This window comes from Podarcis cretensis (genome assembly GCF_951804945.1).
Source record: "Podarcis cretensis genome assembly, chromosome: 14".
Lineage (NCBI taxonomy): Eukaryota > Metazoa > Chordata > Lepidosauria > Squamata > Lacertidae > Podarcis > Podarcis cretensis.
Genome location: NC_137183.1, coordinates 50,386,733 through 50,402,186, shown reverse-complemented (window position 1 = coordinate 50,402,186; position 15,454 = coordinate 50,386,733). Strand labels below are relative to the sequence as shown.

The 15,454-nt window shown below is 47.8% G+C and overlaps 1 protein-coding gene across 7 annotated transcripts in view; it reads left to right on the top strand.

Moving 5' to 3' along the window:
• The window catches only part of MPRIP (myosin phosphatase Rho interacting protein), a 159,568-nt gene that overhangs the window by 66,626 nt on the left and 77,488 nt on the right, over window positions 1-15,454 (top strand). For all 7 annotated transcript variants that reach the window (XM_079953640.1, XM_079953642.1, XM_079953639.1 and 4 more), the window contains exon 4: window positions 13,924-14,075. In XM_079953640.1, coding sequence (XP_079809766.1) covers window positions 13,924-14,075 — 152 coding nt within the window. The remainder of the gene's footprint in view (window positions 1-13,923; window positions 14,076-15,454) is intronic.

The following is a 15,454-nucleotide window of genomic DNA, read 5'->3' as shown; positions in this document are numbered from 1 at the left end:
GTTAGGGGGCGCAAATTACTTGCCTTGCCCCGGGTGCTGATAACCCACGCTACGCCACTGCCTAAACGGCCTCGGTCCAGTATACCTGAAGGAGCGTCTCCACCCCAATCGTTCAGCCCAGACACTGAGGTCCAGCTCCAAGGGCCTTCTGGCGGTTCCCTCCCTCCCTGTGAGAAGCAAGTTTACAGGGAACCAGGCAGAGGGCCTTTTTGGTGGTGGCGCCCGCCCTGTGGAACACCCTCCCATCAGATGTCAAGGAAATAAACAACTATTTTACTTTTAAAAGGCAACTGAAGGCGGCCCTGTTTAGGGAAGTTTTTAATGTCTGATGCTGTATTGTTTTTAATATTTGGTTGGAAGCCACCCAGAGTGGCTGGGGAAACCCAGCCAGATGGGCAGGGTATAAATAATAAATTATCATTATAATTATTATAATCATTATTTCAGAAGCATTGCTGCAAATGAGCATGGAGGCCTGGCTAACTTCCATGGGTAATCTAATGCTCCACAAATCTGTCTAGTCCTCGTTTAGAGCCATCTGGGTTGTTGGCCACCACTGCCTCATGTTGCAAGGAGTTCCGTAATTTAACTCTGCGCTGCCACCTTGCGTGGGCCCTGTTGTTCCTTGGAAAAGAAGAATGCTGCAATTTGTATGATTTAAACAGGCCGTGCATTTGACGCAAAGTTGTTTTCTTAAATCTTTATTAGTTTAAAATACAAACATACAATGAAGTTAGGTATGACAAAGGTAAATACAGAAATAAATAAAGGGGGAAAAATCACGACGTAAAAACAAAATAAAACAAAATCGGAAAAAATAAGAAAAAAGAAAAAAACAAAGATTTATACAACATCATATCTATCAAATAAAAGTTTTTTGCAAGCTTTATTTCATATTTTATTTTGCTTCATTTTATAAAGCAGGCCACACACCCCCTGATTCATAGAAGGGACCCTAGGGTCATCTAGTCCAACCCCCTGCGATGCAGGGATCTCAGCTGAAGCACCCAAGACAGGTGACTAAGAAAGGTGCTTCAAAACCTCCAGGGAAGGAGAATTCACAACCTCTGGGTTAGATAAGGTGGTGCTCTCTGGATAGTGTTGGACTCCAACTCCCATCAGCCCCTGCCAGCGTGCCCATTGGCCAAGGACAATGGGAATTGCAGTCTGTCTACACCAATGTTCTTCAACTTTGAGTCCCCAGATGTTGTTGGACTGCAACTTCCATCATCCCTAACCATTGCCTAAGCTGGCTGGGGCTGATGGGAGTTGTGGTCTAGCAACATCTGGGGAGCCAAGGTTGAAGAGCCCTGGTCTACACCATTGGCTTCCTTCATCTTGGCTTGTGGATGTAGACTAAACCGCATCTTGGTTTTTGAGCTCTTACCTGTCATCACCCACTTATTTCTAATAGGGCTGCTTTTATAACTTAAAGCATCTGTTGATGTATTTGTAACCAAGCCGCCTAACCTTTGCATTGGGAATAAAAATAATAATAGTTCAGAAGAATGGTAATGATAATAAGTACCACATTTCTGTTCTGATTTTCCCTTTTGAACTAGACACAAGCTGGCAGGCGAATGCAATAAAGAAAAACGAAATCACCACAAATTTTGAAATCTGAAAATCAAAAAAGCAATCCATAAAAATAGCACAAGTTAATAAAAAAGTGATAATTCATAATCAGATGGGACTTATGTGTGGTCTCAGAATTCCCTTCTGCATGCAAATGGAGAGCAATTAACCCTTCTTAGAACTGTATAAATTGTGTTGCTTCTAATAAAAACGATCTGCGGTCTTTAATCAAGGCAGCAGATTTTAAATTAGCTAATTAATTATGGTAATCAGTGCTTTTTAAATTAATCGAGCAATTTTAAAAAGAAAAAAATAGGGTTCAAATCTAATTTGTCCCCCCTCACCAGATATTATGGAAACATAGCCCCTGAAAGGACATGTATGATGTGTTCCTGGTGGCGACAAATTTGTGGCTGGCCAAAAACAGCCAGCCACAACTCTTTTAGACTATTAACGTGGTTAATGAACTAAGTAACGCAACCCTGTTTGCTTGGTTTTTTAAATTTCTTCTTTCCCACCATGAGGTCTAGAATCTTAAAAATACAGTTTGAAAAGACTTTCAGGTTCCCTTCTGTAGTTCATTTTTTAAACTCCTCTTTTTATTCCAGAATACTATTTAAATCAGGCTTCCTCAACCTCGGCCCTCCAGATGTTTTGAGACTACAGTTCCCATCACCCCTAACCACTGGTCCTGCTAGCTAGGGATCATGGGAGTTGTAGGCCAAAAACATCTGGAGGGCCGAGTTTGAGGGAGCCTGATTTAAAACCACAACAAACTTGTTCATCCAGCCTGCTCCTTGTAGCTTGTTGCTACAGTCTTTGAAGCTGGTGGCTGATTCTGGAGCTCCCTTTGTCTTGAAGGATTCGCACTAGGGTGTAATTACGCAGGACTATGTGACTATTGGGTGTTTTGTTTTGTTTTTGTCACCCCACCTTTCCACCCTTCCTTATTCGCATGTGATGCACAGAATAGCTTTTGGAGCCTCTTGTGAGTGTACCCAAAGCCATTCTTTGTCCGCTAGCTGGTCCTGGGGGCATTGAGCAAAACGCACAGCGACTTTATTTTTTGTTTTTTGTTTTGTTTTTCTTCTTCTAATTGCCTCTGGTCTTAATTCCATAAGCTGCTTGGTGAAATTAAATGCCCTTCCAGGAGAGTCTGTCTTTGCCACTCCTGAGACTTGGCTTTTGGGGCTAATTTGGCAAATTGGGACGGTTATGTAAGGCAGGGAACAAAAGCTGTACCTGATACCCTTTTGAAGTCATGGATACTTGTGTTTTTAATGTGGAATGAGAAAATTCCACAGGAACTGGATAGGAGTTCTTCACAGGGTTCTGTCTCTCTTGGCTGAGAACTAGTCATTAGGCTTTCCTTTTTTAAATAGAAAACCAAACTACAAGAGGCGCATTATTAATATTTGCAGTAAAATTAGTGCTGCAACAGTTCACAACTTGTAGTTGGTTAGACACTGAGGTCCAGCGCTGGGGCCCTTCTGGTGGTTCCCTCCCTGCGAGAAGTGAGGTTACAGGGAACCAGGCAGAGGGCCTTCTTGGTGGTGGCGCCCACCCTGTGGAACACCCTCCCGTCAGATGTCAAGGAGATAAACAACTATCTGACTTTTAGAAGACATCTGAAGGCAGCCCTGTTTAGGGAAGTTTGTAATGTTTGATGTTTTATCGTGTTTTTAATATTCTGTTGGGGGCCGCCCAGAGTGGCTGGGAAAACCCAGCCAGATGGGCAGGGTATAAATACAGTGGCACCTCGAGTTACATACGCTTCAGGTTACAGACTCCACTAACCCAGAAATAGTACCTCGGGCTAAGAACTTTGCTTCAGGATGAGAACAGAAATCGTGCTCCGGCGGCACAGCAGCAGCAGGAGGCCCCATTAGCTAAAGTGGTGCTTCAGGTTAAGAACAGTTTCAGGTTAAGAACAGACCTCCGGAACGAATTAAGTTCTTAACCCGAGGTACCACTGCAATAAATTATTCATTATCATTATCATTAAAATGGAGGGTGCTCTTGGCTCCAGCATTGACAGTGGGATATCAAGTGGCCTTGGTGTCTAGGACTCCCTATTTCCAGCTGTTTCTTAATCTTGGGGCCGTGGGTTCGAGCCCCAAGTATAGGGCAAAGAGGTTCTGGCAGAGCAGGGGTTTGGACTAGAGCAGTGTTTCCCAACCTTGGGTCTCCTGCTGTTTTTGGACTACAACTCCCATCATCCCTTGCTAGCAAGACCAATGGTCAGGGATGATGGGAATTGTAGTCCAACAGCAGCTGGAGACCCAAGGTTGGGAAACACTGGACTAGAGAACCCAGCCCGGACCCCTTCCAGCAGTACAATTCTATCGTTGTATGAAATGCTTGGTACGACGGCTCTTAGCGTTGGTGGGGATGTGAAAGATGGGCTTGCATTTGTATCCTACTTTTCTCCCCCTCATTGAATCCCCACAACACCCTTTGAAGGTAGGTTGGGCTGAGAGGCAGGGACCAGCTTCCGAGGTCAGCCATTGAGCTTCACGGCTGAGTGGGGATTTGAACCCAGGTCTTCCACATCCTCACTCCAAACACTTGCTGCACCACAGTGGCTCCACAGTTCCTTTCAGAGGTTGACTGAAGGGCTATGTAATTGTGGCATGTTCTGGGATGGGAAGAGAAGACTAAACAAGGCAACAGACCCTTGCCCTCTGATGGTAAAGGTAAAGGAACCCTGACCATTAGGTCCAGTCGTGGCCGACTCTGGGGTTGCGGCGCTCATCTCGCTTTACTGGCCGAGGGAGCCGGCGTACAGCTTCCAGGTCATGTGGCCAGCAGGGCTAAGCCGCTTCTGGCGAACCAGAGCAGCGCGTGGAAACGCCGTTTACCTTCCCGCCGGAGCGGTGCCTATTTATCTACTTGCACTTTGACGTGCTTTTGAACTGCTAGGTTGGCAGGAGCAGGGACCGAACAACGGGAGCTCACGCCGTTGCGGGGATTCGAACCGCTGACCTTCTGATCGGCAAGTCCTAGTGGTTTAACCCACAGCGCCACCCACGTCCCTCCTCTGATGATAGATGGCAGAAATAAGGCTACAGAAATTCTCACTTCTCTCACACACGTTGGTTAGTCTTTGGTGCACGCCTGAGCCCTCGGAGGAAAACGGCAGCAACACACAGCTTGACACATGCAGATAAATATGTATATATACATATTTTAAGAACGCCAACTTGTTTGTCTGGAAGCAGTTCTTACTTGCTCCCAGCCGAGTGTGTAATTTGCAAACCTGAAGTGCAAGTTTTGAGGGACAGGTAAGGCAGAGGAGTAGCATAGAGGCTCCCTCCAGGGGAACCCTAATGGATGGGACCGGACTTGGGGGAGCATAAGGACTCCCCCAGGGGGAAATCCAGGGAGGGAGTAAAAATCTCAGGGCGTGGGGGACTGGCGCACTCTTGTCGCCTGACGTGACTAAGGGAGCTAGGCATGTTTAGCCTGGAGAAGAGGAGGTTAAGGGGTGATATGATAGCCATGTTCAAATATATAAAAGGATGTCACATAGAGGAGGGAGAAAGGTTGTTTTCTGCTGCTCCAGAGAAGCGGACACGGAGCAATGGATCCAAACTACAAGAAAGAAGATTCCACCTAAACATTAGGAAGAACTTCCTGACAGTAAGAGCTGTTCGACAGTGGAATTTGCTGCCGAGGAGTGTGGTGGAGTCTCCTTCTTTGGAGGTCTTTAAGCAGAGGCTTGACAACCATATGTCAGGAGTGCTCTGATGGTGTTTCCTGCTTGGCAGGGGGTTGGACTCGATGGCCCTTGTGGGCTCTTCCAACTCTATGATTCTATGATTCTATGACTATTATCTGACTTCTAAGCTGTAATAAAGGCTTGTCCTGCCTTAAGGAAGGGCCATATCTCAGTCATAGAACATCTGGATAGCTCAGTTGGTTAGAGCGTAGTGATGATAACGCCAAGGTTGCAGGTTCAATACCTGCATGGGACAACTACATATTTCTGCATTGCAGGGGGTTGGAATAGATGATCGCCGGGGTCCCTTCGAACTCTACAATTCTGTGATTCCCATTACCGTATCCATCTCCCTTAATTAACAGAAAATTATGGATCCATGGAAAACGGAATAACTTTAATCTCTATGATCTGCTTTGCATACAGAAGGCCTCAGGTTCTCTCCAGGTAGAATCATAGACTTGAACAATGGGAAGGGACCCCAGGGTCATCTACTCCAACCCCCTGCAATGCTGGAATCTTTAAACCAACGTGGGGCTCAAACCCACGGACCTGAGATGTAAGAGTCTCATGCTCTACCGACTGAGCTCTCCCATAGGGAAGAACCCTTCCTGAAAGCCTGGACAGCTGCTGCCAGTCTGTGCAGACAGCATGGAGGCAGATGGGCCAGTAGGCAGACGAGAGTCCCTGTAAGCCAGTTGTCCTGGGTATCACATCTCTGTGTGTCACCAGAAAGTTGGCACATGGTGGTCAGCGCACAGGGCAGGTTGCTCTGTTTTTAGGATCAGATTTCGGACGTTCCTTTCACCGGAAGCTCTCTAGATCTCTGGTTCTTTTCCCCAGTCCTACTGCCAGGAAAACGCTTTACTGGGTGGTCTTGAAATTTGCTTGCAAAGATTTGCTGCAGCAAACGGGTGTTTCTTTCCCTTCCTTGCAAAGGGATGGCTTTGATAAGAAAAGTCTGGTTGTGGGCACTTTTCTGCTTTATCCAACTTTATGGATAAAATTTTATGGCTGCTTTATGCAACTGCAGCCTCTGCCTTAAGGTTGCTACAGAGAGAGGTTAAGCTCACCTCCCATCTCCCAAGGGATGGGGAAATATTTGGGAGAGGTCCCAGGATATCAGGTTCAGCTGAAAAATGCAGCGTTCTCTGTGGTGTGTAGGTAAATAGATGGATGTTACTGGGAACAGAAGGATTAGTCTTATTTCCAGTCTGCGTCAGTTTTACGTGTGTTCACAAGTCTGTTATGTCCTATTTCCCATCAATCTGCAAATCTTTTTTTGAAAATCCTTGCAAAAATATGCATTCAATATCTTAATTTCTCAATATATGCATCTCTGGACACATCTGTCCCCAAATAGACAACTTTTTGCTCGTTTTGAGCAGAGAAGTGCATCGCAAAAATTCGTAGAAGTGCAAAATCCAAAGGGTAATTGCATTCTGATCTGTGTCCGTAACCCAGGAGAGGTGCAAATGGGGGCAGTTTGCTTAAAATGTTGGACTGAACAAAATTCCCCTCCTTCCCTCCCTAGTCATTCCTCTGTCGCCGCTGACGGCATTTGTCACTCTCCCTAGCAAGTGCTTAGACCTCCCTAGGAAGGCCCCCTCCTCATTCAGAGCATAAGAAGATCCATGCAGGATCAGATCAGAGTTCCACCAGATCTAGCATCCTACTTTCCACAGTGGTCAGTCATTTACTTCTGGAAAGTTTGCCAGCAGGGCGCTGAAACAACCACCCGTCTTCTGCCAATACAGTGGTGCCCCGCAAGACGAACGCCTCGCAAGACGAAAAACCCGCTAGACGAAAGGGTTTTCCGTTTTGGAGGCGCTTCGCAAAACGAATTTCCCTATGGGCTTGCTTCGCAAGACGAAAATGTCTTGCGAGTTCCTGCGGGTCTTTTTTCCTCCCCCCCCCTTTTCTAAGCCGCTAAGCCGCTTATCTGCTTATCCGCTAAGCTGATAATCCGCTAATCCGTCAATAGGCTTGCTTTGCAAGACGAAAAAACCGCTAGACGAAGAGAATCACGGAACGGATTCTTTTTGTCTTGCGAGGCACCACTGTATTTGCCTCTCCCCCCAGTTTTCAAATGTTTTTTGGAAGCTGAACAGCTGACACAGCCTCTGCTTGAGTGCAGGGAACTCCTGAAACCAGTCAGAAGCCGTGTCTCAGCTGCCTAACATTTTGGAAGCTGGATGGGCTTCCGGAACGGATTACGTCTGACAATCGAGGTTTGACTGTAATTACTATTGATAGCCTTGTCATCTATGCGTTTCCCTAATTTATGACAACCAAGAGCAGGCCTTCACTATACATGTAAAGCACATGACCTCACAAAGAATTGGGACAGGCTGTGGTGGATTGAGCGGCCGAGAAAAATAGTGGGTCCAATGGTCAATGAGGCGGTTTCTGAGTATTCTGTAGAGAAGCGGTTCTCAACCTGTGGGTCCCCAGATGTTGTTGGACTACAGCTCCCATCATCCCTGAGCTCTGGCCTTGCTAGCTGGGGTTAAAGGAGTTGTAGTTCAACAACATCTGGGGACCCACAGGTTGAGAAAGGCTGCTGTAGAGGGAAGTAAGGGGCAGATGGGGCTCAGTCAGCTGGGAAGGTAGCCCATCTAGGAGAGGAAGACCTGAAGTGACACTGCCCTGTGGAATATCCGAAGAAAAGGCTCAGGAGTAAACCCTACACAAATCTGGAGTGACGTTCCGAAGATGGTTGGATAGCACCTTGTACGCCTCCTCATGCGGCCAAGCTGGTGCCAAACGTCTTGCTCTGCTTTCCTTTGGACCCCATCAGAGAGGCCAAGAAGGGGACCTAGGACCTCCAGACACACTGCCCAGGCTGGCACCCTGGGGCAGTCACTTCGGTGCTCGTAACGCAGCAAAAACAATGCAGGAAGCAGCAGTTATGAGCTACCGGTTTCTTCAGCCACAGCAGGCGCTGTGATTCTTCAGTGGTTTGACGACTTCACCCCTGGAGGAGCACTCCATTGTCTCTCAAGGCAGACAGATGCCAGCAATTGTAGTTTCTGGAATTAAAGTTGCTGGAAGTGGTGTTGCTCTATGAAGGGGGGAAACTGCCGTCCTCCAGGATTCTTTAGGGGAAGCCATGTGCTTGAAATGTGTGTTGTCCATGCTTTAAATGCAGCGTGCAGATCTGCCCAGATCCGTGAAACTGCTTCCATCTTCCTTTGTGTTGATGATTTCCCCGAGGTTAATTATTTGTTAACCTTCTGGTAGCTGGACTTGTGTTTGTGTGTTGCAGCTGTATCTGGAAAGGAGTGGAGCAGGCCTGTGGCAGAGGTTTGCTGGGGGTGAATCGCGGCTGCGAAGCACGATTACGGCTGCATGCGAGAATTCCCCATATAAGGTCAAAACAGCCTCGGAAAAATAAAAGCTTGTTTGATTCCATCAGCCCAGGGGAAAGAGAGGGGCGGGGGCTGCTTCACACATGGCTCTTTTCTCCCTCACATTATTATCCTTCTGGCTGATTTCCCCACAACCGAGAAGACAGAAGCCACCTGGAATAAGAGAGACGTGCCCCATCTCCCGGCTCCCCGTATTTAAACTTACAAGCCTCCCCACACACCCATTTGCAGCGTGGCTGTATGCAAATACTGCAAGCAGGAGTTTTAGGGGTTTTTTTGTGGGGCAGGGGTGTTTTAAATATGGAGGATGACCAGACCCTTTATCCCAGGTGGCATCCATCTTTGGGGGCCAGAATGCCAATTCCCTGGTTTATTTATTTTGGGGGGCATTTTGCACCTAGCTATTGGCCACTTATGACCAAGTGAAGATTCCAGGGTGCCTTCTGACATCTCCACCATCTGGAGGTGAGTGCCTGGGGAACCTTGGATCTGGACCGTTTTCACACACTAGCAGCACATCCTGTAGAATTCCATCCCTTATATTTTATCTGTGCAATCAGAACACATTTCAGGAACCCAAAAATACGACTTTTGAGCCGTCTGGCGCCAAAACGGCGACTAAACATTCCGTTTTGGCAACTGCAACCCCGGTTTAAGGAGCCATTTGGCACCTAGCTTATATATGTGAGTTTCCATCAGCGGCTGCAAGTAGTTAATGAAGTCAGAGCTTCTGGAAGCACCTGTGAAAGAGGTTCCCTGCTGCACCCCTGTGAGTCTATGGCCATTGTGATCGGATTGATCAGTTATCCTGACTTTGTATTACCCTTGCCTTGTGAGACGACTGCCCTGGTTGGCCAATGCTTGCACACTTCTTTGGGATGCGAGGGGTTGTGTGACTCTAGTTTTAATCTGGTGGGCAGGAGGACTTCTCACGCAGAGCAGCCTTGGGCAGAAGCTGGATTGGGATCTGCTGGCAGATCTCGGGGTGATTTGCATCACCTCAGCAAGGGTTCCCACAGTTTGCTCAGCAGCAACAAAGCGTGTTTGCCTATCTAAACCAGCCTCCCGGAGTCCAGTCCAGTTTCTGGTACGGAAAACCAGTTCCTCAGCTCAGAATGAGCTCGGAGATGCTGCTTTATTTAATTCTTAGCTGTAGCCACAGGGTGGTTGTGAGCATAAATGAAGGGCAACTATGCAAACCCACCTCACACATTTGAAGAACCATTATACACTTCAATATAGGGTACAATAAAGGTTCAATAAAGGGACATGGGTGGCGCTGTGGTGTAAACCACAGAGCCTAGGACTTGCCGATCAGAAGGTCGGCGGTTCAAATCCCCGCGATGGGGTGAGCTCCCGTTGCTCTGCCAACCGTCCCTGTTCCTGCCAACCTAGTAGTTCGAAAGCACGTCAAAGTGCAAGTAGATAAATAAGTACCACTCCAGCGGGAAGGTAAATGGCATTTCCGTGCGCTGCTCTGGTTCGCCAGAAGCAGCTTAGTCATGCTAGCCACATGACCCAGAAGCTGTACATCAGCTCCCTCAGCCCATAGAGCGAGATGAGCGCCGCAACCCCAGAGTCGGCCACGACTGGACCTAATGGTCAGGGGTCCCTTTATCTTTACCTTTATTCCCTTCACAGAATGGTTTAACAATCGTTTCTTCTTCCCAGCGAACTCTGGGAACTGTAGCACTGTGAGGAGACACTTCTCTGCACCCTTAACAGACTGCAGTTCCCAGAATGCTTAGATGGGTGGAACCCACGAGTATTAAAAGTGGTTTGAGAGCGCTTTATGTGATGTAGATGTGGTGTAAACTGCCTCGAAGGCTTCCGAGGGCAGGGTGAAAATACAAGGATGCTGAGCAAGTTTGGGCATCCGACAGGGTTAAGTCCTCCTGGCTCTCTTTACGCTTGAGATCCGCCTGCTTCTCAGTCTACCTCTTTGCTCCCGGCTGGTCCGATTGGCTGTTTAGACTTGCTGTCTGCCTTGAGTAAACTTTACGCCTCTTTTAAAAAATGTCCCCTGGCTGAACTTGCCATCCCCGTCCATGAAATGCTGGGAAGACAGACTCTCTCTCCCTCCCCAGCCAAAAAACCCTCCCCAGATTCTGCTGCTACTTCAATTTCCACCCCATTTCATGGCTGTGTGTTCAGGTGGCTGTTCCACTTTGCAAGGAGTTGTCCATTCTGATGGTGGCTCCGCAGCTCCTGGGGAGACTGGTGTAGTGGTCAGAGTGTGAGGCTAGGACCCGGGACAGCAGGGTTCGAATCCTCCCGCTCGGTTCACTGGGTGACCTGGGAAGCCAATTCTATATATCTCAGTATTGGACTGCATGCAATAATCCTATAAGGGAGACCATTATTGATCTGGTTTGGGAAAACTGGTTTATTCCTAGCTTACCATTTTCAAATGCATCCACCTTGAAGTTAGACCCATCCTGTTCCCGCATTGATTTGTGATTTTTCAGAAAAATCTGCTTGAATATTTGCACCCAAATGCACATTCTAAGCCTATTTTGATATATTATTTGGTCTGTGAACTGGGTTCAGATACCCCAGAAGCATGGGGGAAAGGTGGATAGCTTAAATTTCAATCTGCATGTTGATCAAGGAGGGTGAGGTTCAGGCGAGCACATCCTATTAATTTCCAAAGATCAAATTCCTCCGACATCACTGATACTATTATCCCCAAAATTCAGAAAGTTTGCCCTTGTAGATTTAGATGGTGGTATGTACCAGGGAACCTCTGCGTAGGTTTGCGGCCAGGGCAAGGTTTGAATTATCCTAGCTCACTTGGTAGAGCATAAGATTCTTAATTTCAGGGTCGTGGGTTCGAGTCTTGCTTTGGGCAAAGGATTTCTGCATTGCAGGGGGGGTTGGACTAGATGACCCCCGGGGTCCCTTCCAACACTACAGTTCTAATAATTAGCTGCGGCACACCATAGACCTCGAAACAGCCCAGCTTGCTCGTGTTTAAAAAGCACAGCAAGCTCTCTGCAATTTTGGTTGCTCCAGGCATGCCTTCTACAGTGGTACCTGTCAAGAAACCATTAACCTCTTGCACCAGCAAGCGCCTGGCTGTGGGAGGCCCAGCTGTGTGGGGCGAGAGCAGCGTCGCTGCCACCATTTCCTCTCCTCCTCCTCCTCCTCCACTTTCCCGCCTGGCATCCTTTCTAAGTCTTCTGAGAAGCTTACTGATGATTTATACTGGTAGAAAACGCTTGTGTGTGTGTGCCTGCCTGGCTTGTCTGCCACACTGCTCACCAAGGTTTTTCAACTTGGCAAGACAAGGCGGGCCGTTGGGGGCCGTTCTTTGCGCATGTAAACACAAATTGGCCATGTCCCGGGGCGGGGGGGGGGGAATTCTGATGCAGGCTCCTTCTCCCTCTCACGAAGCTTTGCCAGTGTGTCTTTGCTGGCATGTTGTAAATCAGGGGTCCCCAAACTAAGGCCAGCGGGCCGGGTAAGGCCCAAGGGACTTGTTTATCTGGCCCATGGCAACACCCGCCGCCTGCTCTTACCAGCGCTGCGCTGCGCGGCTGCCCACTTCCAGATCGGAGGAGCACCGGAAATAGCTTCCGGGGGGGGGGGGAATGGGGAATAGTGTTGTATGACTGGTCGTGGACCCATGCAGAGGGGCCGTTTTTGTCAAGGGCTAACATAATCCTAACATGTGGACAGCGGCCTTGGGAGTAGCCTATCTGGTTGAAAGAAAATGATTTTTTGTGTGAATTGCTCATATTCCACGACCTCTATTTGTAGTAAGCAGAGACGTTATGGCCCATTTTGGTGTGGAGGGAAAATTGGCCATCTGTACCATTAGGCAGGTGTGAGGGCACTGTCTTGGGTTGCAGATGTTTTTTGGGGGGGCAGCAGGAGAAGCCCCTCTGACTGTACTTTCCTGTTTCAGCAGGAGATGCCACACAATCTGTCCTGTGCCCACACACAATGCGTGCCCAGGGGGACACAATCCCCATTGCCAGCCTTGAGATGGTGGATGCTGTGGGTGGCGGATACAGAATCTTGTCCTTTGCCTTGGGCAGCAAAATACCTTGAGCTGCCCCTGAGATTGGCCTTTGGTTTAAAAAACATGGTGATTTCGGGTAGGGTGAGGGAAGGAGCAAAAATCAACAGTGAGTGTGTTTTGGAAAGAAAAGGCAACCCAGAATAATTTGTTTGGCAGGTGTATATAGCAATGCACTGAGGTGACTATGTTGGCTAATAATAAGCTATCGTGGTGACTATTATGTCCTAGGATAGCTCAGTTGGTAGAGCTAAAAAAAGAGAGAGAAAGACTTCTGATTCTTTGTCTGTCAGCTTCCTAGGCTTGGGCAAAACCCTTGCTCCCAGGTAGTATCCAGCTCTTCTACTTTCCACAGACTAACCTTTTTTTCAGACTTCAAACCCAGATACCGCATATTCATTTTCCTTTTTGCACAAAAAGTCCATAAGGGGTTTCCCGTTATTAATAAAGGGCAGTGATGATTTTTCTATAACTAAACACGTCAACTTCGCTGTGTCAGCCAAATCCATTAATTTCCCTCACCATGTAGTAGGTAATGGCAAACCCTTCCATCTTTGTGCATATAACAATCTTACCGCTGTGATAATATACAGTGGTACCTTGGTTTACGAACTTAATCCGTTCCGGAAGTCCATTCTTAAACCAAGGCGTCCTTTCCCGTAGCAGCGGGGGACTCAATTTACAAATGGAACACACTCAACAGTAAGCGAAACATGTTCTGCTTCGAAGGCAAAGTTCACAAACCAAAACACCTACTTCCGGGTTTGCGGCGTTCTTAATCCAAGTTGTTCATAAACTAAGCTGTTCTTAAACCAAGGTACCACTGTATTTCAATATACAATCCCAGGAACTGTTTAGTTCTTTAAGGACGCTGGGGGTTGTTTGGAGACACCTATTCAAATGCCCTTTTAAAATATGTTGGGGGGATTAATGGGTTGTTCTTGTTTTTGTTTTTATTATGTATTTTAAGTTTATATATTATGATTTTGTCTTGGCAACTGCCCTGAGATCTGCGTTCCAAATTCAATATATATATAAAAAGAGAAAACAGAAAATAAACTGCAGCTCCCATTAGCTCCAACCAGCAGTGTTACACTGATGGGAGTTGTAGTCCAAAATGTCCAGGAGGAGACCTGGGTGGCAAAGGCTGCTGTACAGGAAAACACTGAACATTTGAAACATGCTCTCGCCCTTCCTCCTTATAACTTACCCGCTTCCATTCTCCCTTCTAGCCAACCACCCTGCCCCAGGGCACCATCAACATGAACCAGTGTACGGATGTCGTGGACGGGGAAAGCCGGACCGGGCAGAAGTTCTCCCTCTGCATATTGACGCCTGAGAAGGAACACTTCATCCGAGCAGAGAACAAGGAGATCATCAGCGGGTGAGTTGGCAGCAGTGTGTTCTCGGAAGAGGGGCAGCGGCGGAGAAGGCAGGAATCGAGAGAGGCCACGGCATGCAGCAAAATTCTCATTTCGCTACTGGAGCAAGAGGCTCAGCGGGTTCAAGGAGGGGCCGTTTCTGCACCCCGTGCTGCTGAGCGCCCTTTGTGGTGTGCCGGGGACCCCCACATTTTGACTCTCGCATCCTTGGTTTGTTCCAGGTGGCTTGTGGGCTTGTGTGGATGTTTGGGCGATGTCGCCCTCTTCAGGCAAAGGAGGGGATAAGAATGTGCAACGTTGGCCTCTGCGATTGGCTGTCAGTCTGAAGCCTCTGGATTGGCTGGGCCTTGCGCAAATATTGGGAGCTTGGCCTCCTGCCCTTGGCTAGTCAACAGCTAACACCCTAGTCACCCCTCCACCCCAAGTCTTTCCAAATGTCGTTGAACCCAGAAAATTATATATTTGTATCGGGGTGGAATTGCACACCTATTCCATACCAATGTGGGACATTGTATGAACATATATTTTAAAGAATCGTCATTCCTATTGCAGCTCCAGCAGCTGGGTAGCCCTTTCCTGAACAAACATAGACAATTCCAGTAAATTATATGAGTTTTTGTTGTATGGGTCTTAGTCTAAGGTCTAGAAACACGCTGGTTATAGAACTAAGCACAGTTTCCCGTTGCTTGGTCAATATTGACTTAGGGTTGCCAAAGTCTGGGTGCTAACACTTAGAAGGCCCTGTTCCACACGCACGCTGGCTTGACCATGGCCTCCACCTGCTCTCAAAAGTCCCAGCAGTTCTGCAGGGAGTCGTTTGCTCCTGGGAATGTCGTACACAAGCCAGTCTTATTGCAGTTCCGGCACACTCTCTCCTCGGCCTTTTCTGGGTCTGACTTGGTCTCTGTTCCCCTGCTGTCCCCTCTCCCTGTGTACACAGCTGCTCTTCCTCTCCTTTGGAAGGAAATTAAAATGAAATATTCCTCCTCCTCCTCCGTTCCCTGCAGCCTACTTCCCGGGGCTTTGCAATTTGGCAGACGCTAAACGGTTAGGCGTCTGAATAGGGAGATCGCCCTTCGAGGCACAAATCCACCCATCTGCCTAGACCAGGCTTAGGCAAACTCAGCCCTCCAGATGTTTTGGGACTACAATTCCCATCACCCCTGACCCACTGGTCCTGTTAGCTAGGGATGATGGGAGTTGTAGTCCCAAAACACCTGGAGGGCCGAGTTTGCCTATGCCTGGCCTAGGCCTAAAATCTCAGCCTGTCTCCCTCCAGAGAAGTTTCTTTGCCCAAATTCTGAGCAGTGAAGCACACTTGCTTTTCCTGAGTTGGTAATGTGCTCCTGAAAGGATCTACTTTCAAAGGCAGTTAAATGTT